Source organism: Carlito syrichta, unplaced genomic scaffold (assembly GCF_000164805.1).
Source record: "Carlito syrichta isolate Samal-C Ts95f unplaced genomic scaffold, Tarsius_syrichta-2.0.1 Scaffold116229, whole genome shotgun sequence".
NCBI classification, from domain to species: Eukaryota; Metazoa; Chordata; class Mammalia; order Primates; family Tarsiidae; genus Carlito; species Carlito syrichta.
In genome coordinates, this window is record NW_007060325.1 from 258,733 (window position 1) to 285,886 (window position 27,154).

Below are 27,154 nucleotides of genomic sequence, written 5' to 3' on the forward strand. Positions count from 1 at the left end.
CCCCGGGGGCAGCTCACAGCGTCTCCCACCCCCAGATCCGCCCGGGCTCCGAGGTCGCCGGGGTTGCGCTGCCCCCCATCTGCACGCTGCGGCCGAGCGCATTCCTGCCCCCTCCGCGGGGACCTCAGCGGGTGCAGTCCTCGGGCGGATGCGCCAAGGGCTCGGTGCGCGTCTTCCCATCGGCAGGTTGATGGTGGGGCTGCTCTGGAAAGGCTCACGGACGCTGCCCCTTCGCCCTTCTGCTGTATTGGGATTTGGGATCGTACCGCCCTTTGAACTGGGGATGGAGTTGAGGTTTGGGACGAGCCCAGAGTCCAGGCACTCAGTGTATTTCGAGGTCTCCGCCCCGACTCTGCCTCAATTCAGTGCGTGGAAGCCTCCTTGCTACCTGCCAGGCAGGGCAGCAGGAAAGAGGCCGAGAATCTGCACCGGCCACCTGGGACCGGCAGCCTCCCCTTCTGTGCGCAGGAAGCGGAATTGCTCCTCATTTTCGGATTGGAGGTGGGCGATGGTGGGGGCACAGATCTTAAGACGCAGATGAAAAGGGTTATTGCAACAATAATAGTATTAAATATTTCAAGGGTCCTATAAGCCAAACCCGTTTTAGCTTTAGCCACTTGTGGTGTTGGAGCCTCTTCCTGTGTGTTGCTGGACCAGGGTCACTCCATCAGTTCCTCACAGCCCATCTCACATAATCTTGTAACTTACCTCTGCTGCAGAAACGGTTTTCCATAAATTATAAGCGATACATATAGAAAACGGCTCATTCTAAGAAGGCGAAGAAGTCTTTAGCTTCCTTCAGTTCAGCTATTTATATTAAAATTGGTGTTATCAAAAACAAATTTCATATTTGAAGCGTTTGTATCTTTTCAACACAACTGAGGAAGAGAAAGGAGGTGAGCGCTAAATTGTGTGAAGCCATTCCTAGAGGTAACTCTATGACGTCATAAGCACTATAAACGCAGACCAACCGCCGCGATTTTCCCCTTCAATTTTCTCGGAGCAAAACCAGTCTATTTTTTCATTTGCCACTGGATATGGGAAACTGTTTGCTATTCTTTGCTATCCTGTCTGGGTTCCTCAATACAAGTTACCTGGAGGATCACATCACTGATGCTTTCTCAGTACTTAGATGTAGTGTTAGAAGGGCCAACAGTCATAACTTAAGACAAGATGTATGTCCAAACAGATGTAACCCAGCACAACAGGCCAGGGCAGGAGCAAGGTCTGGGTCTGTGTTGTATAAAGCGTTTAGGAAAGTGTGTGTGTGAAGTATCCTTGTATACTTTTCAAATAGCTGATCTATAGCTGTCAAATAGCTGTCATTTGATACACTATTCTAAATCCTCCATGATCTAGTCTAGGGGGGAGCAGGAGAAACATTGCCATTTCCAATTCTGATAGGACCTCCAACCTTCTAAATTGTCCATCACCATCAGCCTGGCCTCTCACCCAATTATATCTGAATTAGGAAGCTGGCACGTTTGAAAAATAATCAGATTTTAGCTTTGAAAAGTAAATAACCCCCACCAAATCTATATGCTTGTTTCTTGAATATGTAAAGACACATTTGTAATGTATTTTATTGGCTTTTAGAAAAAGTATTATTTCCATTTCGTCCTCCTCTGTCTCTGCTACTTAAATGCACTTATTGTCCATTTCATCTTACATCAGAAACTGTATTTGGTTAACAAAAAGAAAAATAACTGCTCCTACCAGTTTCTAGAGCAGGTGTGATTTAAGTCCTGTGTTTTAATCATGAAGGTAACTACTGACCTATTCTCATAGTTTTACTTGGTCCCTGTCAAGTGAGATGTCCACTTTTGGTTTTGTTTTAGAAAAATATAAACAAGGGTATTTTTCCTTTGTTTTGAAACTTTAATGTTGGATACAGTCAAGAATATTTACTTTCAGAAAATATTGCCTTGTGATGTGAATGGATCCATAATAGGGTGTGAAAGATAGCCTTTCCCATTAATTTATCCAGATGCTGTACAGAGAGAACAACTTGGCTGCAAATGAAATCGACAGTGTTTACTGCTGCATCGTAGTGGTTACAGCCACTTAAAGGGTAGTGCCTTTTAGTGGCTAGTTCAAGTTAATTGACCTCTTGGGAGTTCCTGGGTGCTCTTCTCACTTCCCTATCACTTCTACATGTAGCCATGCTCAGGCTAGTCAGGATCTACACTTGCATTTACCCATTTGCAAAGGAAGCTTTTTATGATTATGAAACAGAAAAGACTGAGGACTAGAAGGTTGAATAGGGAGCCAGGAGTTTAACTGGAGAGCAGCCATGTGTTAGTAGACACATTGTTTTTTATTCCTCAGTACTATCCATGGAGAAAAATAGGTTTCCCTTTCCTCTGTGTACTTGCAGGATATGCTGTAATTTATAACAATAAAATGCTAAGAATTTTAGATACTATGAACATATGGATTGAAAGTGATTCCAGAGAGTACTGGAAAATCTTGATTGTTGTTTACAGTGGGAGTCTTATATTTCCTGATAAATCAATATGGACTGTGAAAGCTGAATCCTGATATCTGGCTATTTTCCCCCTTTCTTTATATACAGTGTTAATGTACCGAGGTGAGGCTCTAGAAGATTTCACTGGCCCAGATTGTCGTTTTGTGAATTTTAAAAAAGGTGATCCTGTGTATGTCTACTATAAACTGGCAGGGAGATCACCTGAAGTTTGGGCAGGAAGTGTAAGTACAATTTTGACATACTTTATTTGCTTACTGTTTACTGGCCTGTTAAGTTCTCTAGGCTTAAATGACTGTTTCTTGGGGTCTTTGATGGGGGTAACCTGTCCTCTCTGCTAGACTATGAAAAAATGATTGTCTCTTGTCTATGCCTTAGGTCTGCACAGAGTAGGGGCTCAGCAGAGGTTTCTGAAGGATGCTCCATACATGTATAAAGTTGAAATGGTCAAAATCTGAAAATTCTTGACTCCATTGCTTTAAAAAGGAAGAATTCAGCCGAGCTCGGTGGCTCAGCCTGTAATCCTGCGCTTTGGGAGGCTGAGGTGTTCGAGACCCGTGGGTTCGAGACCCACCTGGGGAACTTGGCGAGACCTCATCTCTACAATAAAAGTCAAAAAATTGATTTATTGTAGATGCGTGGTAGCGCATACCTATAATTCCGGCTACTTGGAAGGCTGAGGTGGAAGGATTGCTGGAGCCCAGCAGGTCGAGGCTGCGGTGGCCGGGAGTGGCCACTGCACTCCAATCTGGGCGACAGAGGGAGACTCCAACTCAAAAAACAAACAAACAAACAAATAAATAAATAAAAAGGAAGAATTCATGGATATTAGACTTAATCCTGTAAACTGTGTACAAGATATGCAAGTTTGAAGTTGATTTTTTTTGGTATATTTCTCTTTTAAAAATATTATTCTTTGTGAAAAAGTGGCATTCTTGGGAACTATTACCTCATCATCTGTTAAAAAAGCAAAATGGGCCAGGCACAGTGGCTCATGCCTATAATTCTCATACTTTGGGAGGCTGAGGCCAGAGGATTGCCTGGGTTCAGGAGTTCAAGACCAGCCTAGGCAACATAGTAAGACCTTGTCCCTACAAAAATAAAAATTAAAAAAAACTAGCTGAGTGTGGTGGCACATGCCTGTAGTCCCAGCTACTCAGGAGGCTGAGGCAGGAGGATCACTTGAGCCCAGGAGTCAGAGGCTGCCTTGAGCTGTGATTGTGCCACTGCACTCCATCCAGCCTAGGCAACAGAGTGAGACCTGAATCAAAAAAAAGAAAAAGCAAATTGTTATATTTTCTGTGTACTTTCTTATTTTTGTTTGCAACTTTTGGGTCATCCTTTTGCTTTTTTCTGGAGGTTCCTTAGGGGCTCTAGTCCCAGCTGGTTTTGTAGGGACTGTGATACCAGACATGACAATCTATGACTGCATCATGTTTTGATGCTTTTAATTTTAAAAATGGAAAACACTAAGGGGCAACCTCTTTCAGGTCCTCTCCTGCTGTGGGAGCTTTTTCTGTCTTCTTAATAAATCCTACTTTCTAAAAAAAAAAGAAGAAGAAGAAGAAAGAAAAGAAAAGAAAGCACTAGGCATGCTCTGTTTGAGAAGTTTATCTTATGAGTCATTGTCCTTTATTTTTAAGAAACATGACATGTGGACTGTTTATTTACTTAAGGGTCTTGATGTCCTTATGACAGTCCCAACTTAGAGAAATAATACCCAGTCTCAACTGAGAAAGTTCTCACTCTCTTTACCAAATAAGCAAACAACAGAAAATAAGGCTTAAGAAATCCCCTTGGAAAAAAATAGGTTCATTCTGTTGGCATTCCAGGTTCCTAGGAAGGAATCTTAAACTCTAACTTGTCAGGTACAATCCTTACAGATAGGTGGAATCCTAATTGACTCATTCCATACCAAGAAGAATCTATTCTCCTTCTTTCAAATCTACATGAGATTTCTTGATCATCTTTATTCTCAGAAATGTTCTTCCAGGTGGTACCTTTGCCTGCATTTTTCATAGAGCAGCCAGTTCTTCTCCCTCTTCTTGCCTTTGAGCATTTGGTTAAATGAACCCGACCGCATTTTCTTCTGCCACAGTTTTGTGCTCATGACCATATTCAGCTCTAGATCACCTGCCAATCTTTCCGGGTTGGAGTTTTCATCCTGCCTTCTTAAGAGGAACACTGCCTTTGGCATCCAGCCAAAAGAGATCTTTGCTGTCTACTCATTGTTTAGGTGGCACCGTGTTTGCACTGCTCATGTGGCATTTATTTTACTGTTTTTTATTGCGGTTAGTTTGTGTGCTTATGATGAAGTCAGAAAGTCTTTGAGGAAAGGGCTCTGTTTTATCCATCTTCCTTCTGAGTATTTCCTTACAGGATAGTGGCACTTACTTATATTTGTCCATTTAGTAGCTTATGCAGAATTTGTTCTCTTGAGACAATACTGTGCTTCTCCCCCTCTCCCCAAATCAAATCAACAGTACCTTGGCAGGGATGACATATGTAAGCAAAATTAGGCATAAGCTGGGCTCGGTGGCTTAGCCTGTAATCCCGCGCCTTTGGGAGGCTGAGGTGAGGAAGGATCGCCGGAGCCCAACAGGTAGAGGCTGGGAGTGGCCACTGCACTCCAGTCTGGGTGACAGAGTGAGACTCCAACTCAAAAAAAAAAATTAGGCATAAACATTACTTCTAGTCATGTGGGCTTATGATTCTGCAACTTTTTTTTGTTAGATTGTAAGAAATGGGATATTACCCAGTGTATAAATATGGAATTTTTTATAACCTTTAGTCTCAATTGACAAAGATTAAGCAAAGATAAATGTACAGTGTTTCCTTTCTCCATATATCTCTGATTTCTTTCCCTTTTCCAGATTTCCCCTTAATAAAATTTTCCTCAGAAGAAGTGTATTTTTCCTTAGTTTCCCCTATCATTTCATGAAACTTATACTTAGAAAATTGAAAACACTCTCTCTTTAGTTTTCAAAATGATTCCCGTTTCTGTTTCTTAGTTTTCATTCTACAGTCTTTTTTGGTTTCTTAGAGTTTCAGACTTTATATGTCAATAGTGCAGTCTTAATTGCCCTGCTTTATCTAATCTTCATAGCAGTATTCTACTAATACTGAGATAGCTTTGTGATAGTTTTCAGATAAAGCAAGAGCATTCATGTATTGGAGATATTTTATGAATTAGTAATAAGATAGACTTTTTTTCTTTTGTGTATTTGATTTACATGTAAGTATCCTTTAATGACTGGGAATCTACTGCCCTCTTTCAGGCAGTAGCTAGCAAAAGATAGTGTGTTTCTCAAGAAGACACATTTTACATACTTTAGCTGTTAGTGCTGAAAATGAATGGAATATGTCTGTAGAGGTTTTAGTTTGCATGAAACTGAAACTTAATTTGTAGATTAGTATGTATTACATTGTAATTTTATTTTATCTCACAGTGCCTGTAAATGTAGTTTTTGAACAACACAGGTTTGAACTGCATGGGTCTACTTATGTGCAAATTTCTTTCAATAAATACATTGGAAAATTTGGGGATTATTTATGATAATTTGAAAAAACTCACAGATGCTGCATAGCCTAGAACTATTGACAAAGTTAAAAAAACGGTATGAATGCTAAAATATATGGAGACACTGGTCTATTTTATCATTTGCTACCATAAAATATACACAGATCTATTATAAAAAGCTAAATTTATCAAAACTTACACCAACACTTACAGACTATACATGGTGCCATTTGCAGTCAAGAGAAATGTAAACAAATGTGGAGATACAGTATGAAATTAACTGTAGTACCTACTGCATTATTGTAATAATTTCATAGCCACCTCCTGTTGCTATTTCTATGAGCTGTACTGTTGCAAGTATCCACTTAAAATGTCCTGTGATAGTAATCATCTCTGCATGAGCAGTTCATCTCTCCAATAAATTACACAGTGCAGTAAAAAGTGATCTCATGTATTTTTCATGTTTGGTGCAATACCATAAATGAATGACACCATGTGACCCATACAAAGTGCTACTGGTGATACTGGAAGCACTCCCAAGAAGCAGAGTCATGACATTACAAGAAAATGTTGAATTACTTTATATGTATTATAGATTGAGGTCTGCAGTTATGGCTACCTGCCATTTCAAGATAAATGAATCTAGCATAAGGACCATGGTTAAAAAAATAAATGAAAGGAAATTCATGAAGTTATTGCTGCAGCTGTGTCAAACAGGTGTGAAAAGCATGCACTTTTTGTAAAATTCATTTTTATTTAGTATTAAAAATGCAGCTTTTATGTGGGTGCAGGATTGGTATAAGAAAGGCATTTCTGTAGACTAATATTATTTGAGAAAATCAAAGTCTTTATATGAAAACTTAAAAGGAAGGAGAAGGATCTAAAGTTGGAGAATTTAATGCGAGCAAAAGATGGTTTGATAATATTAGAAAGAGATTTGACTTAAAAAAAATTTTTTTTTGAGACAACAGGAGAAGCAGCTTCTGTTAACCAAGAGGCAGCAGACGAGTTCCCAGATGCCATTAAGAAAATCATTGAGGAGAAAAGATAGCTGCTTGGATAGGTTTTTGTTTTGTTTTGTTTTTTTAGATTAGGAAATATAGTTTATTTAAAAGGTAAATTAGAGAGAGAGTGAGAAAGAAAGAGAAGATTTACCTCCCCATGGTAAGGAAGGGAGCCAAAGCCAGGAAACATGGTGACAGCCATAGCTCAAAGAGCACAGGGCCACACCAGAGTCTTATAAGGCAATGGCAGTGGTCTGGCAGTGGCAGCGATGGTCTGGCAATGACCTTAGATAGGTTTTTTTTTACATACAGATTTGCTCTATTCCGGGGGGAAAAGTGCTACATAGGACATTTATTAGTAAGGAAGAAAAGTGAGTATCAGGATTTACGGCAGGAAGAAATAAGCTAACTATATTATTTTGTGCAAATGCAGTCAGTTTATGATCAGGACTGCCCTTATTTATAAAGCTGCTAACTCCTGACTCTTGAAGTGAAAAGATAAACACCAGCTGCCAGTCTTTTGGTTGGACAACAAGAAGGCTTGAGTAGTGAGAACCCGCTTTCTGGATTGGTTCCATTGATGCTTTGTTTTTGAAGTCAGGAAGTGCCTTGCCTGTAAAAGACTGCCTTTTAAAGTTCTTTTGACATTAATATTAGGCAGTACCCCATGAGTTCAACACCAAGGGCACCAAAATATTCTACTTGCCTCAAATATAGCAGCTCTAATTTGGCTTTTAGATCAGGGGATCCCAAGGACCTTTAAGGCCAACTACACATGGTATTTTATGGGAAGGATTGTCAGTGCTATGAAAGAGAACCCCAACAGAGAGCACATCATGAACGTCTGGAAGGATTACACCATTGAAGATGGTATCTTTATTACTGAAAAAGCCATAAAAGCCATCAAACCCACAACAATACATTCCTGTTGAGGATACTGTGTTCAGATATTGTACTTCACAAGATTTACAACAGAGTCAATCATGGCAAAAAAGGTGGGGGTAAAAGGTTTCAAGATATGGGTCTTGGAGAAATTTAAGAGCTAATTCAAAAGCTAACACTACACTAGAGGAAATAACAGAAGATGACTTGGTGGAGATGAGTACTTCCAAACCAGTGCAGACTATGAGGAAGAAGTAGAAGAAGAGGTATCAGAAAACAGATTGACATTAGACAATCTAGTAGAAGAGTTTCAGTTATTCAAGACTGCTTTTACATTATTTATAACATGAACTCCCCCCCCCCCCCCACCATGGTATGGGCACTGAAAATAAAGCAAATGGTGAAAGAAGGATTGATACCATATAGAAACATTTTTAAAGAAATGAAAAAGCAAAGGTGTCAGACAGAAATTACATTGTGTTTCCATAAAGTTACCCCAAGTGTGCCACCTCTCCCTCCACTACCTCCACCTCTTTGGCCTCTGCTACCCCTCCTTTACCTCATCCTACTCAATGTGAAGATGATGAAGATGAAAACTTTTATGATGATCTACTTCCACTTAATAAATAGTAAATATGTTTATCTTCTTTATTATTTTCTTAATAACATTCTCTCCTCTCTAGTTTACTTTATTGTAAGAATAAAATAAGGCCAGACTCGGTGGCTCAGCCTGTAATCCCAGCACTTTGGGAGGCCGAGGTGAGTGGGTTGCCCGAGGCTGTGGATTCAAGACCAGCCTCGAAAACTTGGCGAGACCTCGTCTCTACAATAAATTAAAAATTAACTGGGCATGGTAGCACGCATCTGTAGTTCCAGCTACCTGGAAGGCTGAAGTGGAAGGATCGCTGGAGCCCAGCAGGTTGATGCTGGTGTGGTTGTGAGTGTGTCACTGCACTCCAGCCTGGGCAGCAGAGTGAGACTCCAACTCTAAAAAAGAGAAAAAGAATAAACTAGATATAACTTACAAAATATGCGTTGTTTGACTTTATATTATCTGTAAACCTTCTTTCTAGTCAACAGTAGGCTATTAAAAGATAAATTTCGGGGGAGTAAAAAACTATCTGTGGGTTTTTGACTGTGCCCCTAAGCTGTGTGTGTTGTTTAGTGGTCAACTGTATTTGCCTTTTGTTGTAGTGGTCTTACATTTAAGAAATGTTGTATTCTTTTTATTTTACATGACTGTTTATTGTTTAAGAAAGACTTATATGTACTGGTTTATGAGCAATGCTATGAAATGTGCAGGTATTCTTGCTAGAGGTTACTTGTAATTGTGTTTCTAACCAGCTTTGATTTGCATGGTTTTATTCATTGATATACAATAATATTTTCTTGTGCAGATCTTTTTATCTACTTCTGAACTCTAACTTTATGTGCCCTTTGTTTAGAATTAAGCTGAATAAAAGAAGAAAACTTCAATGGTTTTAGAAACGTTGGCTTAACAATATTCTGTACTTAATTTTTATTGGAGTAATAAGCCTCATGTAATTATAACAGCAATTATCTAGCTTTCTTGGTTAGTTATATCTTTCTACCTATATATTTGTATATTTCCTGTCACTACTAAGAAGTCTCTCATTTATATTTCTCATACATATTTCTCTCATATTTGCCTGTTTGCCTACTCTTTTATATAGGTTGGACGTATTTTTGGATATTTTCCAAAGGATTTAATCCAGGTAGTCCATAAATATACCAAAGAAGAGCTACAAGCTCCAACAGATGTAAGTTGTGGATTTCCTTTCTGTTCTTAGTTATAAATTGATTTATAAATGACTACCTCTAAAAAAAGAAAGAAACGTTTGAAAAGACTTTTAAAAAGAACTATCATAATCTGATAGTTATCTAATATATTGAAGCAGATGTTCTTATATAAGGCTGTATACTCTTATACAGGGCTTTCCTTTGCTCCTTTATATGTGAAAAGTTAAGAATTCAGTATCTTTGTATTTAGTTATTAAATGTAAGAGGTGAATAATTTCTTTTTACAAGTAAAAGGAGAAGGTACCTCTCATTAGATAGCTAGTAGACATTTGAAGTGTATAGAAATCAGGTTAAATTAATCAAACTCTAATTTTGTACTGGGCCAGAAATCCAAACTTAAAATGATTTTCTTATTGTTGACTCTTTAGTGATTCAAGGGATTGTAGCTATGTTATAGATTTAGAAAAGGGAACCTGAGAGTTTCAGGTGAGGTTCAGTCTCAAATCTGTAAGGCACTGACTGCACATTCTCTAAAGCATTTATCTATGGTGCACTGGTTTAAAATGGTTTTATAAATAAAAAGATTTTGTGTTCTGGAATTTGTATTCCAACTGATTATTTTCTGAAGTTTAAAAACTTATAGTAATTGATGCCTGCCTTCATTCAAAAATGTTTGGAGTAGCTCCTTGGAGTTGCTGTAGAGCATGCAGGCTTTTGGGCTAGGGCAGTTCTTAGATGAGATTGGTAGGATAAACGAAGTTGCAGAGCTGTTGCTATGCTTCAAATTTGTTAATAATCTCAGGGGCCATAAAGCCAGCCCCATTGATCACCACTCCTGATGAAGATACTGCTTAGGATGCAAGTGTGACACAGCAGTTCATTGGTCACAGAGATCTGACCTGTTTTGGACTCTGCTTCTCATCATACCTCCCACTTTACACTTTCCTCAATAGTAAGAAAATAGGGAAGAAAAAAGAAAGAAAGAAAAGCATGTGATAGAAAGAGGCAATTATTCATCCCTGCTACACTGGACGTCTCCCCAGAAGATTGTGAAAGTTTAGTTAGGAGAATAAAATTATCTTTGTTAGTTTTTAAATTTTCCCCTCACTTTATGGTTCCTTATATGTCAATTTGCTTACTAGTGGAAAAAAGGAAAAATATAGATTCACAGATGGTCCTGAAAGCAGATCTTAGTGAGTGCCTAGAATATGGATTTACTTACAGAATACCTTACAGAATCTTGTTTTTAAATTGTTTTTCTGAGAATAAAAAAGTGGAGAGCTCCTTGACATCATTCCTTGTCCCTTTACATTTTTACTTCCCATGCATCTGTATCTAAGTAAGCTCCTTCTTCAGCTGAATTATCATTCTCAATCCAAGGAAAATATGGACCAGAAAGTCTTGTAGACTGACAGCCAGGTGATTCTGTCTGTTTCTAGCTGGGTGAGCAGAGAAGTATGGTGTGGAGGGCATAATGGTAAAGAAACTAGAAGCTGATGGTCTTCTAGTTTCTTCTGGACAGATTATTATGAGTCGAATTCCAAGGACATCAAGCTTAGATATAGGGAGCTGGGGACCCAGTGAATGACATCTCACATTTCGCTACCTGTGCTCAAAACAAATTGAGAGGCCCAGGAGTTGGGCACATAGAGACCAAAATGTTACCATTATTTACTGATAAAGCTGTTTGGAAAATATGACTCATGTGCAGAAATTATTTCTAACATTGCAATCTAGAATAAGACAGACTTACCTAGCCACAGACAGAGCTACCGAACTGGGGACCTCCCCAAGGGAAACTGTCCCTATAAAATTGACAGTATAGAGGAACAGAATATGTTTTCTTTCTGGCAGGTCCCAAACAGGAAATAGGGATGAGGCTGAGCAGACTCACCAACCACATGAATCATTCTTCCCCTAGGGAAGAGAGAATGAAGGGAAGCCAGGAATATTACTCAGATGGGAAAGTGGGTTCCAGCCTTTTCTACTCCTACCACCCAAGAACAGTCAGCACCTAGGGTTGACGCAAAAGCCCCTCTAGAGCCAAATGTGAATTTGAGATTACTGTATCTCTATCATTAGCATGGATAAGATTTTGTTTTTATGACAATTGGTTAGTGACACACCAATGTTTTTCGTTCCCTTACAGGAGACAGATTTTGTTTGTTTTGATGGAGGAAGAGATGATTTTGATAATTATAATGTAGAAGAACTTTTAGGGTATTTGAAATTGTATGATTCTGCAACTGGAGATTCTGAGAAAGCTGTAGAAAAAACTTCTCAGCATGTGGAACAATCTCCTGAAGTATCTAAGGAACAAGAACCTGAACTTAAACCAGTAGAAGCTGACTCAGAGGAAAGTGCAAGTGTATTTTCAGAAAACCCCAAGGATCTCATGGAACCATTAATGACTCAGAAGAACCACCCCCATGCAAATAGTCAAGCAGATAATGCTCAGGGAGAGCAGTCTTCATTTGAATCTTTTGAAGAAATGTTGCAAGATAAACTAAAAGTGCCAGAGAGCGAAAACAACAAAACCAGCAATAGTTCTCAGGTCTTCAGTGAACAGGAGAAGATTGATGCTTATAAACTTTTGAAAAAAGAAATGACTCTAGATTTGAAAACCAAATTTGGCTCAACTGCTGATGCACTTGTATCTGATGATGAGACAACCAGACTTGTTACTTCATTAGAAGATGATTTTGATGAGGAATTGGATGCTGAGTATTATACAATTGAAAAGGAAGAAGAGGAGAGTCAGGAAGACTTTGATGAGCTGCCATTACTAACCTTCATAGGTGGAGAAGATATGAAACCTCCGGTGAAGTCTGGAGTTGACAAATATTCAACAGATAAAGAGCAGAATTCAAATAAAGAGGATAAGGTTGAGATAACTGTGTCTGCTGGTGTCAAAAATGACGATAAAAATATTCAAAAAACCTGGGGGGATACAATCTTCTCCATTGTCACAGGGGGTGAAGAAAACACAGGTATGATGGATTTAGACAGCACTAATTCAGAGGAAGAAAAGGAAGATGATGATGAGTTAGTCCCAGATGGCAAACAGGGGAAATCACCATCAACAACAGATTATACTGACCCTGAAAATGTAGATGATGGTCTTTTGATGGTAGAAGTCCCTAAAACAAATAATGATAGAGACCCAGAAATGGACACAGAACTTCACATTGAAGGAAACGGGAGGAAAGTTCAAGAACCCAAAACAGGCCTGGTTCAAGATGAGTTGGAATTAGAGGATGAGAAACAAGAAGAGATGACTGTGCACAGTTCTACTCAAAGCAATAACCCCAGCTATTTGCCAGCTGCCGAAACGGGTAAAGACGTATTAAAATCATCCATTGATAACAAAGAAAATGACTTAAAAGAAATAGCAGTTCATATCTCAGAAGGAATGCTCCATGAAGAGAAGCATGGAGAACAGATTTTGGAAGGTGGCTCAGAGAGTGACTCCACACATAAAGCAGCAGGGAATCAAATGAAAGAAGAAAAGATAAAACAGGAATCCTTGGGTATCATACCACTCATGGGAAATAATCAGCGTAATGTGTCCAACAGCAGCATGGAGGAAGGTGTCTTGGTAAGTGGACCAAAACCACACATGCTTTCAGTGGAGCATCAGCATGAAGAATTTAAAGAGGAGCTAGTTCTTGAAACTCAAACCCAACCTGGATTCCCTTCTCCAGATGAATTGCCAAGAAAATTGGAAGAAGAGGTTCCCAGCCTGGGAAGAAATCTTTCCTGGCAACAAGAAAGAGATGCATCTGTGTCTGTCAATAAGCAAATGAATGAGAAGCTAAAGCTCTCTGAGGAAGAGGTCAAAGAGGACTCCTTGGATGACAGGTTTGTTTACCACAGGGCAATGCAGGACACACAGGAAGTAGGAAAAACAGATCAAACTGATAGTTCAGAAGTACCAGGTTTCCATACCGAAAATCCAGAAGCAGAAGAGGATGATTATCCCCCTGAAGAGCTACTGGAGGATGAAAATGCTGTAAGTGCAAAACAGTCTAAAGGAAAAAACCCTGGGATTCAGGACAGGCCATTAAATGTTAATCTGAAGGTCCCTGAAATAGTTTTAGGGACCATTAATCCTGATCTAGAAACTGAAGGAAACAAACAAACTGTTATGATTTTGGATAGTGAAAAAAAAAGTGAAACCATAGCCAAAGGGATTGACAAAACAATCAGGGAACCAGATAATATGGTGGTGGGAAGAGAGGTGCGCTCTCAGGTAGATGGGCGCACACTGACACCATCCGAAGTAAGTGACTTTACTGACAAGACAAAAACTCAGACTGCAGAGTTAGGTGAAGTGTTCCAGAATAAAGATTCTGATTATCTGAAGAAAGATAACCCCGAGGAACATCTGAAGATCCCAGGGCTTGCAGAGGAGCCTGGGGAAGAAGGACTCTCAAAAGAGCACCTTGAGGACATAGAGAAATTCATGGGCACAGAAAGCCAGGGATCTGCTTCTGAAGAACTTGAAGACGACCTGTTCCACTGGATTCCACATACAACTGTAGAGCCAGAACATGGTGACAAGAGAAAGGAATTGCCTATTATAAGCAGCTTCTTTACAGAACAGCAGTCTTTGCAGCGGCTCCAGAAGTACTTTGATGTCCGTGTGCTGGAAACCTTGCTGCAAGAATTGTCATTAAAGCTGAAGTCAGTCCAGCAGGAGAGCCTGCCTTACAATGTGGAGGAAGTCCTAGATAAGGTCTTCCATGCTTCTGGGTCACAGATTCTGAACAAAGCAGAGGAAATGCTCAATACTCATGTGGCCAAGAACAGAGATCTGGGAATAAAGGAAGATAACATATTGGAAGAGGCTGCAGTGCTAAATGACATTCAAGATCTGATCTATTTTGTCATGTATAGGCATGCCACAGAAGGGGAGACGGCCACTCTGGTGATGGCACCTCCTCTAGAGGAAGGCTGGGGTGGACCAACAGAAGGTGAGGTATTTGCCTGGGGCCTTGTAGAGTTGGGCTGGAGCAGCAGGTTGTGGGGAGGGAATCACTGAAGTGCCTCATAACGTATCTGTAACGCTCTGTTCAGTTTCCAGTGTGCCTAAAAGGGAACGACAATTTAAGGAAAGCCCATGTGTTCCTTCCTGCCTTTTTTCTGTAGGATGGAGATTTCTTATTGTTTCCCATGAAACAGTTGAGGCTGGTTAGCATTAGGAGACTTTATAAAAACCTAAAGAGAAAGATATATAAACAAGAAAATGATACACAAAGTAGACTTGTTAACAAAGTACAGATTTCAAGTAAAATTATGAAAAGACTTTATTGAACACAGTTTTTAAATCATAACATAGATAACTGCTCTCTAACCAAGGACTGACTGACATAACTTTTAAATCAATGCCTTGCCTGAGTTCCTTCATTCTCCTTCAGTATTACTGCCTATTTAATCTCTTGTGGATGACATGTTTTTTCCTGCTTCTTGGGAGCAGTCACTTCCTCCAGTTAAGTTCTTCTGGGTCCTAGGGTTCTTGCATTCAGATTAATCAAGGATGCAGTGAGGATAAGGAGCCTTCTAACACAGCACTTGACACATAGCAGCCATTCAGTAAATATTTGTTAAATTGACCCCAAGCCAATTTCCTAACATAAGCTTTTTGATTCCTACTTTCATGTTTTAGTCTCTATACCCAGGCTTTCCAAACAAAAGAAAGGGAGGGTATTTGGTAGAGTACTAGGGAGACATATGGTGGAATACCAGGGGGGAACTTAAAGCCACATAAAACCACTCTGACTTTGTATCCCCAAAGTATTCATTTTTCCTGAGAGTTGGAGGGAGGGGAACATTTTTGCACTTAATCAAAGTTGATATATTTTGGATAAGAATGCAACATTCACATGAATTTTCAGGGTAAAATACTAGGCTGCAAAGAAACTCATCCTTATTATGGATCCCATTAGACTATGTCCTGAGCCTCATAGGGAAGGAGATGGGCTCATTCTCTGACTCTTAGAGGTACTTTGAAAGTATGTGCACTTGGCAAACTGCCTTGGCATGGAATTCCCTTCTCTGTACTAAACTGGTCAGAAAAGCATGCTTGTGTATGAGAAAGTTCATGTTACTTCTATGCAGAATGGACTTTTCACATTTCTGTTCATGACTGAAATTCCCTTTTGCACATTTATTTGTGTGGGCATAGGTTGGTTTACCAAGGGAAGTTAAGTTGTTGAAGTCTCTGCCATAAATATATTTATTTATGAAAAAGTTCTTGGTAAATCATATTATGTAGATTAGTCATCCTGTAAGTGGAATAAAAGATACTGGAACTCAGACCAGACACGGTGGCTTATACCTATAATCTCAGCATTTTGGGAGGTCGAGGTAGGAGTATCACTTGAGGCCAGGAATTTGAGACCAGCCTGGGTAACGTAGTGAGACCTCATCTCTACAGGAAAAAAAAAAAGCCAGCTATGGTGGTATGTGCCTGTAGTCCTAGCTACTCAGGAGGTTGAGGTGGAAGGATTGCCTGAGCTCAGGAGGTCGAAGCTGCTGAGAGCCATGATTGTGCCACTGCACTCCAGCCTGGGCGACAGAGACTCCAACTCAAAAAAAAAAGAAAAGAAAGAAAAGAAACTGGAACTTTTCTTTTTCTGCCTAGTTGTGCTCCACAGGTTGTACAACTCTGAGGTGCCTCATCTTCCTTGTGTGGGCTTAAAGGAGGGCAACACAAGGAAGCCCACACGTTTCTGAGGTCAAGGTACCCTAGAGCTGTGTGATGAGGGAATGTGGTCAGTGGACTTAGCCAAGCAGGTGATGCCATCAGGCTGTGTTTTTCCCTTCTATAGAGATGCAACCACCACACGGAGATAATTTCCCACAAGAGAACATGGAAGATCTTAATATACAGGTTCCTGAAGAGCCCATGAACTTGGACCAGGCTGCAACCAGGGACGTGGATGCCTCAGGAGTGTCACAGACACTGGATACTGAGAAAGACTTGAATCCAGGTAAAGCTTGCTAATTTCCCTCTACAAAGTGGAGACATCATAAAGAAAACCTTCTAGGAGATTTCTTGCCAAAGGTAGAAAATCAAGGGGAGAATAATGCAGTTATGTATACATTTTTTTAAAAAAGATCCCAGAGCAAATTGGGAGAAAAGCAGGAGTTAAGACAGATGGAGATAAAAATTTTTAAAAATAGGAAAGAGGCCAGAGATCGTGGCTATCACTAGCTTGTATAAATTATTTTAATCTAAAATATTATTATTAAAAGCCCCTATGCCCTAAAACAGTAGTTTCCAACCAGACCAACAGTATCAGGAACTCTAGGATTGGGACTAGCAATCTGCATTTAACCAGCCCTCCAAGGAAGACTAATCTGATGCAATTTAGAGTTGCAAAAGCACTGCTCTAAAACTCACGGATTTTGTTTTTCCCCTCCTTCACCCCCCTTCTCCCAAATAGAATACATTATAATACAGTTCTTTTAAAAAACATTTTCTACCTGGACATGGTAAAGAAAACTTAAAAATATGGTGAAGGGGTTCAGGTAGATTTACACTATAATCTTATAGGAGACAGGAGTATTTAACCTTGTCGTATGTAATAGTCCAGTATAGACTGACACTTATCAGGAGTACTTCAGCAGCACACAGTAAACATCCAGTGGCAGATGAGAAAGTTGTTTTAAAAAAAAGTTTTAAAAGCATTTAAAAAAAAAACAAATCCTGAAAATGTTATCAACAATTCTGTAATTTTTGGATAACTTACTCTCATTTTTAACAGTAAATTAGAATCAGAGTGTCTTATTTTGTCTATCCAATATGGCGACATGATTATGTCATTACTGTTTTGTTTTTAGAGGTTCTGGTCTAGAAACATAGGAATAGCAATACTGTGCCATACTACAGGACTTGGCAGCACTGGACGGACACCCCCTTTCCCAACACACACACACACACACACACACACACACACACACACAAAGTGCAGGAGAAGTCACAGGAAGAGGAACTTAGCTAATTTGAGGAGTGACATCTTATATGTCTCTCATGTTCCAGAAGACATTACATTCCTATGTAATACTCCCAACTTCTGAACTCTTAACTCAAAAAGGTTCTGTTTGTTGAAGATGAGTTTACATTATTAAGACTGGTTAGTATCTAGCTCAAAAACTTTCAAGATTAGGGAAAATCTAGGTTTCACCACAATATGACATTAACGACCTTTATGGATGAATCTTTGCAAATGTCTGTTCATGCATCTCGGCACTGAAGTACTGACATGGTTGGGAAAACCTCACCAGAGGTCAAATTCATAGACCAACAGGAATTGGAATCTTAGGGTTGAGAAAGACCTTAAAGGCAACTAACTAGTCCAGCTTCTCACTAATGGTGTGTTTGACTACTACCTGTTTACAAACCTGCCCCAGGCTCATAGAACTCATACGGAGATCCCCTCCCTACTCCTTCCTCATGTAATCCTTTTAGGTACGCCTGGAATTCTATCAAAGAGCCTTCGAACCAGTTTCCCACCCTGTAAGCATTTCCCTTTAGTCCCTCTTGGCAATTACCATATTCTCTTTTATGTAGCTCTTATTCATCCATTCAAAAAACAATTATTGAGCACCTGCCAGGTGCCAGATGCTATGCTAAGCATCGGCGTATTCCACCTGCATGTCTGCAACCTGAGACTCACTCTTTTTCACTCATTGTTTTTTGGGAAGTATCTAAGACAGTGCTTTACAGCACTAAATAAATATGTGTTGACTATGACTGTATGGAGAAAGCATAAGATTCTGCTTTTCTCAGTTCCCACAATTAAATATTGTTCTGGTGCAGGAGTCCAGCTCCTGCAAGGTTCAGAGGTTCCTGGAGGTGAGACGGAGTAGGCGACTAGGGAGAAGAAAGAAAGGGACTGGGGAGAAAGAAAGGGATTGGTCTACTGTTCAGGATGAGCAGAAGCCATTTATTGAAGGTTTACAGTGGGCTTTTATCCCCAAATTCTGCAAAGTCATTCTCACATGTCTTTCATGTGAACACAATGCCAGGACATGAGGGGCGTCCCCCACCCACCAGATGTTCCTTCAGGCATGAGGAAGAACAAACTCCAAATTGTCTTTCTGCTCCTCTTGCTTGGTTAATGTTCCTCAAAGGCAATGAAACAATACCTTCCTAAAGCACAATGTTTCTATAATCGATAAACTAAAAAACCCATTACAAGTGCTAACCTTAATCTATGACTAACCTATCCTATAAAACTTTTTCATTCTATGCTAATTTATACTAATACCAAGTTAAACAATCCTATTGAAACTTAATCACTCTTACAACCTGAGGCAGCCTAACCTAGGATGTATGGAGTGTGGCCCAGTCCAAAGTTTGGGGTGGGCCCAACCTGAAGTAGGCTGACCGCATTCTTTTAACAAAATGGTTACCTAAAAACTTATTTCTATAACCTATTTTCCAAAACTTATATTGCTATAATCTTGAGATCACATACAAAAAGCCTGTGGCCAACACTAAGGCTCCTCGATGTGACCTAAGTTTGAACTGTAAGTAGTATGAAAACCAAAACCACAGTCTGTGGAAAAATGGGAACACTGAGCTTCTGAAGTTAGTTTGTGTTCGTCCTGGTCTCAGAGTTATATGCTTAAGTTTGCAAGAGTTTTTTCTGGCTGTAGTGCTAGGCAGAAAAGGGAGAGAAAATGGGGTCAACAGCTCCCGAACGCATCCTAGTGGTCTCGGGGTCAATGGCCCTTCCTGATCCCTAATGCTCAGTGGCCCTCCGTGGCTGGCTCCCAACATTCAGTAGCAGGTGCATTGCCAGAGAGGTGATGGAGGGGATAGTGGAGAGTGGAGTGGACTGGAGACCTGCTCGTTTTATCATGGGAGAGTGTGGTAGCTCTAATTGGTATTCTGAGTTTTTTCTCTATGTAATTATCTTAGAGTTGCATATTCCAGACACAGTGTCTAATATTTAGTGAGTATTCAATACATATTTAAAATAAAATAAAGAGAAACAGTTCTTCTGAAGCACAAAATAAATAGTCTGTTTTTCCCCCCTCAATTCTAGGGCCAGTTACAACAGAAGGCACTCCCACTGATGCAAAAAAGCCACTAGAGACAAATGCTGAAGAGCCAGCAAGTGTTACACCTTTGCAAAATGCAATCATTTTCATATATTCAATCATGTTTTATTTAACTAAGATGGTAAGTTTGATACATACAGTTTCCTTACCTAGCATGTTGGTTATTACAGTTTTTAAGTTGATTTTGAGCACGAGATGAAGAAGAACTTAAAATGTCTTTATGAAAATGACACCTTATCCTTTGAAGAGAGCCCCTGAAATGAGCCACAGGTGTATAGTTTTAATGGGTTCTTAGTTCAGCACATGAAGAGGGTCTGCTGCATGCTGGGTTGAGCATAAGCACACCTATGAAATATGGTTGTTCTCCTCAGACTTTTCAGTCTAGCTGGAAGATAGAGACATTCACTTGAAATATAATATGATACAGTTGGGAAGAGAACTATTTACCTGATGGCAGAACAATATATGGCATAAATTGTTTCATTGTGGTGGGAAGGTGATAGGCAATGTCAGAAGTTAGCCGACACATGCTTTATGAAGTATCTAAGGACAGATGAAAGCTTGATGTGTAGTTTGTTGTTGAGTAGAAAGGCTTTGGGGAGAAAGACATGGGCTAGTGTGCAGTCAGGCAGAAATAACACATTCAGAGAAGTGAAGGCATGAAGGAAAGGTTATTTGGGGAAGCCAGGGAAGCCAGAGTAGTTGGTATTGATAAAGTGTGGAGTTAGGAGGAAATGGTCTGTTGGTAGAGGCAGGGGCAAGTCAGAAAGGAGGTTGTGTGCCTTTCTATATATCAATCTTGTATCATGCAACTTTGAGGAACTCATTTACTAGTTCATTTTTTTTTTTTTTTTTTGAGTTGGAGTCTCACTCTGTCGCTCAGGCTGGAGTGCAGTGGCACACTCACAGCCACTGCAGCCTTGACCTGCTGGGCTCAGTTGATCCTTCCACCTCGGCCTTCCAAATAGCTGGAACTACAGGCATGTGCCATCACGCCTGGCTATTTTTTCTTGCTTTATTATAGAGATGAGGTCTTGCCAAGTTGCCCAAGCTGATCTCGAACCCGTGAGCTCAGACAATCCTCTCACCTCGGCCTTCCAAAGTGCTGGGAATATAGGCATGAGCCACCATGCCCGGCTGGTAGTGTGCCTTTGTAATGAGTTATCAGACCACTGATGGCAGGGATCCTTGGAATCTTTTAAGCAGGAAGTGGATTGGTCAGATCTGTTTCTTAGAAAGAGTCACTTATGGCAGAATATTTATTCAGATTGATCTTTCTAAAGAGAGTCACGATCCAAATGAGACATTTAATCTGTCTAGATGCTTATTTAAGCTTTTTAGGACATAGCTCCCCCTTGTGGTATTGTTGAAATTGGACCTTTTGTTTCTTAATAAATCAAAGCTTTCAGAAGTTGAAGGCCAAGTTGCCATTAGGGCTATGGAGAAAATATCCTTCTCAACAAAATTAGTTTCCTCTGGGTTCTGTTATTTCAAGACTTGTGTTTGAAAGAGGGATTTTGTTTTTGTTGTTCTGTAAAATACATAGGTGTTGGCCAATCTTTCAAATTCCAAAGCCATCATTTAGAAGTGTGGGCAATTTACTAAACTTTGAACCTCAGCTTCCTCATCTGAAAAATGTAGACAATACCTATTTCGATTGTAAGAATTATATGATGTGATGATGTCAAGTGTCTGGTGCAGCACTTGGTATTTTGTAGACTCTTGTCCTCTGCCTAATTATCTTTAGATGGTCAGAGGGTGTACAAACACCTTGACTATCTGGTTAATTTAGGAGAAAGGCCACCAGAATTGGAAAGATGGGGGAAAAAACAGTTTTTCAGTTTTCTCCATAGTCATGGTGATGCCAGCCACCTGGATGAAGGCATTTAAGATCTGAACAGTTAGAATAGTGAAATTTTCATTGATTAAGGTAGTCTTGGAATCCATAATTTGATTATCAGAATGAATCATCATCACCTGAAAAATTTGACAGCTTTCAGATGTCGGACTTTATTCATTGTATTTCTAGATGTGCACAGAGCCCTCTTCTAGGTGTGGGTTGGGGGATATAGGTGCGGTGTAGGATATAATCTGTGACTGGGGAGTGATGGGGGAAGACAGACATGAATCACAAGATAAAAGGGTGCAGTGTTATAAGATGCTGACTTGAAAGAGATTGTCAAAAGAGCATTTTGATGGACCAATATGTACAGGACTTTGTATTAGGAATAAAAGATTCCAAGAGGTATAAAGCATAATTCTGATGTTTGAAAGCCTTAAGAAAAGGGCTTATCAAATATATGTGAAAATTGGAGAAAATGGAGAATATATGAAACAATTTATGTGAAGTGTCAAGTCATATAGAATACGTATTCGATAGGGCTGGGGAGTAATGGAGCATTGGTTTTATTGGGAAAACTGCACCAGAGTTCAGATTTATAGATCAATAATTGATCAATAGCTATAAGAATCTTATGCTTGGAAGAGATCTTAGAAGACTTCTAGTCTAATATCTTACTAATTGCAGTAATTTCCTCTACTCTAGCCCTGACACTTTGAGACCTGTGAATCAATAATTCCTAGTGTGAGCCACCTACTTTACAAGGCTACACATTCCTCTGTTGGCTAGTTCATTTTTATACTGATTCCAAATTTTTCTTCACGTGATTTTCTTTCTGGAATCCAATTCTCTTTTTACATAGTAATCCTTTAAACATTTGAAGTTATGTCTTCATTTTTTTTAGCATTTTATTCTGGAAAATTTTAAATATAGAAAAGCAGGGAACCCATGGGACCATTACTCAACAGTTTTTAATATCACCCTGTATTCTCCAATTTTCACATTTATCTGATAAGCCCCTTTTTAAAACCTTTCAAACATTAGAATTATGCTTTATAACTCTTAGAATCTTTTATTCCTAATACAGTGCCCTGTACATATTGGCACATAATATAAAATGTACTACCCTAACCATTTTTAAGTGTTCAGTTAAGTGGTATTAAATATATTCATAGTGTACAAACAGCATTCTTTTAAAAATTGCTCTTGTACAGATTGGGATCTTGTTGAGATCCAAATGTTGCAATATGTTGACATGTATCTTAAGTCAACTTTAGTTGGATATTAATTACATACCATAAGGAATACAACTCAGTGAGTTTTAACAAATGTATTTACCCATGTAAAAGCAACCATAATCAAGATATAGAATATTTTCTTCATTCAGAAAAGTCCCCTCATATACCTTTTCTCAGTGTAGCTCCCTCATCACCTGCTCCAGGCAACCACTGATAAAACTTTTTTTCACTATAGATTAGTCTTTCCTTTTGTCAAATTTCATATATATGACATTATAAATGGACTTATACCTGGGAGAAAAATTGTTGAGTCATATGGTATGTTTATATTTTATCTTACAAGAAGCTTCCAAACAGCTCCCAAAAATAAATGTACCATTTTATACTTCCACCAGCAATTAATGAGACTTTCACGTGGCCTTATCTTCTGTAATATGTGGTATTATCAGTTATTCTAGTAAGTATGTCTTTGTGGTTTTAGTTGTATTTCCTGATAATTAATGATATTGAGCACTCATGTGCTTATCGGCCATACGTTTTTGTGTGTCATTTCCCTCTGACTAGCTGGAATACGGATGTCTCCCAGCCCTGTGTCAACTCTGGGGATTGTTTAGCTTATGGTTGTTCTTTGCCTATCCTCAAGGAATCTTACCCTACACAGGTGCTGTTTAGAATTCAGCCTGAGGCTGAAGGAGACCTACTTGCAGATGTCTGAAGCTCCTGTTGTTTGTAGCGTCCAACTTTCTGATACCTTTCCTGCATATTCCCTGGTACCTTTCCTGTGATCTCTGCCTGTTCAGCAAGATAGGCATACTTAGCTTGCATGCCCCCTCCTTGCACTGAGGTCAAGAAAGTACCCCCAGGTAGAAAGCTGAGTGGTCCTAGGGCTCACTTACTTGTTTCCCTTCTCTCAGAGGTCACAGCTGTATGCTGCCTGTTGCTTTCTATATGAAAAACACAGTTTTTCATATACAATGTCCAGTTTTCTAGTTGCCTTCAATGCGAAGGCAAGTCTCATACCAGTTACTTGTCTGTAGATTTCTCTTTTTGTTATTGTTGTTGTAGCAATGCATTAATTGAAGAAGCAATTTTGTTTGGCTTCTAGGGCACATCATGGTCTGAATTTTGCTAAGTGCACTCCCCTGGCATATTTTAATGTGTTTCTATGGTTCTTTATATTTCCTTGGAATTGACAGTTGGATGCAGTAGTCAAATTCAAATTCAATTTTCCCTGCCAAAAATACTTAATAGGAGATGTGTACTTCCATCAGGAGGCATTTAAACATCTGGGTGTCCCTTTTTTTTAATGTTACTAGTCATTGGTGACATTGACTAGATCTGTCAATGTATTACAGGTTGCAAAATAGTGATAGTCTGATGATATTCATTTAAAGGCTGAGACACTTCTACAAAGAAACTTATAATCAACTCCTCTTTTCACTGAGATTTGGTTTGTATAGTTAAGGCAGGGTAAATATTTGATTCTTTCTTTTTATTTAAACAGTTTTCAAAATAATGAGTTTTCTTCCTGGCATTATCCAATGTTGCCTAAAGGATTTTTTTGTTTGTTTGTTTATTTGCTTCTTCTAATTCTCTTTTAGGAGTCATTATGATGTAATTGATTTTAAAATATTTGGTGTGTTTCAATCCAATCAAGAATAGTAATTATTCTTATTGACGATCAGTTTCTCTTATGGCTAGTGGGAGTCTCTTCAGCTTGTCTCCTGGACCCCTTTGACAATACCTAGTGGTAGTGGTCATTGCTGCCTTCCTTGCTTCCTTGATCTAGGCAACAGTATGTTCCAAGCTTACCTTGGATATTTCCTGCCCAGAGCCCTGGTTCCTTTTAATGGGAAATGGTATTTAGAGATTACATTCTGGGTACTAAGAGTGCTTATTGCTTTTGAGTTGGTCATCACTTCTAGGACTTTTCAGAGGATAAAGCTAGGAAATGTGTTTTGTTTTGTTTTGTTCCTTGAGTCAGGTTCTCACTCTGTTGCCCAGGATAGAGTGCAGTGGCATGATCATGGCATGATCATAGCTTACCACAGCCTCAACCTCCTAGGCTCAGGCGATCCATTTGTCTCAGCCTCTTGAGTAACTGAGACTACAGGCACACACTACCACGCCTGACTAATGTTTAAATTTTTTTGTAGAGACACAGTCTCTCTATGTTCCCCAGGCTGATCTCAAACTCCTGGCCTCAAGCAATCCGCACACCTCGGCCTCTCAGAGTACTGGGATTGGGGGGTGGGGTGGGGGAGTCACCACGCCCGGACAGATGTGGGTCTTTATACTGGGATTATTCATCATTATGTCACATGAATTCTTCCAGTCAAAATTTAGGATGCTAGAGAAATTTTATTTCACTTCATCTACATTTGTATTTCCTTTTTTCAGTGTTATAAATCCTAGTTTTCAATGACAGCAACAAATTATGTGTTTACCTTATTTCACAATATTTATACCATAGTACTAAAATATGAACATTAACACTGTCACCAAAAATATGTTACTGAAAACATTTTAAGAATGTTTTGCAGTTCTTTGTATTTAAGCTGTATCCCACTGGTGTATGTTTGAAACTATTCCTTTCTACCATCTTAGTGTACACTTAGGCTAATTGTTTTGTTTTTGCTTTTAATTTTTAGGTATTGCTTTTTAAAATTTTTGTTTCCTAATGACCTAACATATTTACAAGATCCAAAGTGAATCTGTAAAACAGAATGTATTCAGAGAACTCTAGCTTTTGTCCCAGTTTCATTCACCCCATTGTTACCTTCCTCTGTAGGTAACTTTTAAAATTAATTTCACTGTCTCTACTATCATTAAAAAATAAGCAAATAATTTCCACATCTAGCCATGATAGCTTTATAGGTACTGGCTTTACCCTCCCAACTGAAACAACTAAATAGAAAAAAAAGACAAAATAAATGAAACAACATTTTAGGACATTGGACATCAGGCAACAAAGGACAGTAATTTCTGGAAGATAAGGAACAAATGCCATGAACTCTACACTTGTCCCAGATTACTGAATTAAGAGTTTCTAGGCCATGGCACAGAAAGGGAGAACCCAAATAGAGCCCAGTGGAAACCCTGAGTTGAGGAAATGATGCTGAGAATCCAGGAAGCTCAAGGTGGCTAGTGTTCACAGGGTACAGCAGCAGGAGAAGAGAGCTACATGGAAAGAGAATGCTGGATATCTCTCAAGGGACCCCTCTGAGTATTCATCACCGTATTGATCAGCACACGAGTGTGACAAAACTACTCAAAATCAGAGAAACTTTCTAAGTGATATGAGGGAATGGTTCCTGACACAGGGCCAGGAATAACCTACATGTTTGTGCTCCCAGTAGTAGACCTTCAAAATACATGAAACTACAATTAATAGAACTACAAGGAAAAACAGATACATTTTACAATTATAATTGAGGATTTCAGTACCTCTCTTAATAACTGACAGAACAATTAGAAAATCATTAAGGATCTAGAAGGTGTATACAGCATCATCAACCAGCTTGACCTTATTAACATTTATAGAACACCCTACCCAAGAAGATCAGAATTCGTATTCCTTTTAGTGCTCATGGAACAGTTACCAAGATAAATGATATTCTGGGCCATAAACAAGTATTAATAAATATAGAAGTACTCAAGGCATACAGAGTATGTTCTGTGGCCACAATATAATTAAATTAGAAATGAATCATAGAGAGACCTGGAAAATCTCCAAATATTTGGAAACTAAATAACACACTTTGAAATAACTTATGAGTTAAAGAAATAAAAGGAAATTAGTATTCCGGGCTGAATGAAAATAAAAACACAACACATTAAACCTGTACAATGTCACTAAAGAACTACTGGGAAATTTATAGCACTACCTATATTAAAGAAAAAGAAAGCTCTCAAATTAGTGGCCTTGGTTTCCACCATAAGCTATAAGAAAAAGAAAATTGGACTAATCCCCAGGTAAGCAGAAAAAAAGAAATAATAAAGATAAAAGCATAAATCAATGCAGTAGAAAACAAAAAAAAAAATAGAAGCCAGGCTTGGTGGCTCAGCCTGTAATCCTGCACTTTGGGAAGCTGAGGTGAGTGGGTTCGAGACCCGCCTGGGCAACTTGGTGAGACCTCATGTCTACAATAAATCAAAAAATTAGCTGGGCATGGTAGTGTGCGCCTGTAGTTACAGGTACTTGGAAGGCTGATGCGGAAGAATCGCCGGAGCCCAGCAGGTCGAGGCTGTGGTGGCCGGGAGCGGCCACTGCACTCCAGTCTGGGCGACAGAGTGAGACTCCAACTGAAAAAAAAAAAAAGAAAAAGAAAACAGAAAATCAATGAA

General features: G+C 39.2%; 1 protein-coding gene across 3 annotated transcripts in view; it reads left to right on the forward strand.

Moving 5' to 3' along the window:
* Positions 1 to 2,575: 2,575 nt before the first annotated feature.
* MIA3 (MIA family member 3, ER export factor) overlaps positions 2,576 to 27,154 on the forward strand; it is a 53,466-nt gene continuing 28,887 nt past the window's right edge. For all 3 annotated transcript variants that reach the window (XM_008074215.1, XM_021706880.1, XM_008074222.2), the window contains exons 1-5: positions 2,576 to 2,709; positions 9,586 to 9,672; positions 11,802 to 14,628; positions 16,486 to 16,647; positions 19,714 to 19,850. In XM_008074215.1, the coding sequence (XP_008072406.1) occupies positions 2,581 to 2,709; positions 9,586 to 9,672; positions 11,802 to 14,628; positions 16,486 to 16,647; positions 19,714 to 19,850 (3,342 nt within the window). In that variant the 5' untranslated portion in view covers positions 2,576 to 2,580. The remainder of the gene's footprint in view (positions 2,710 to 9,585; positions 9,673 to 11,801; positions 14,629 to 16,485; positions 16,648 to 19,713; positions 19,851 to 27,154) is intronic.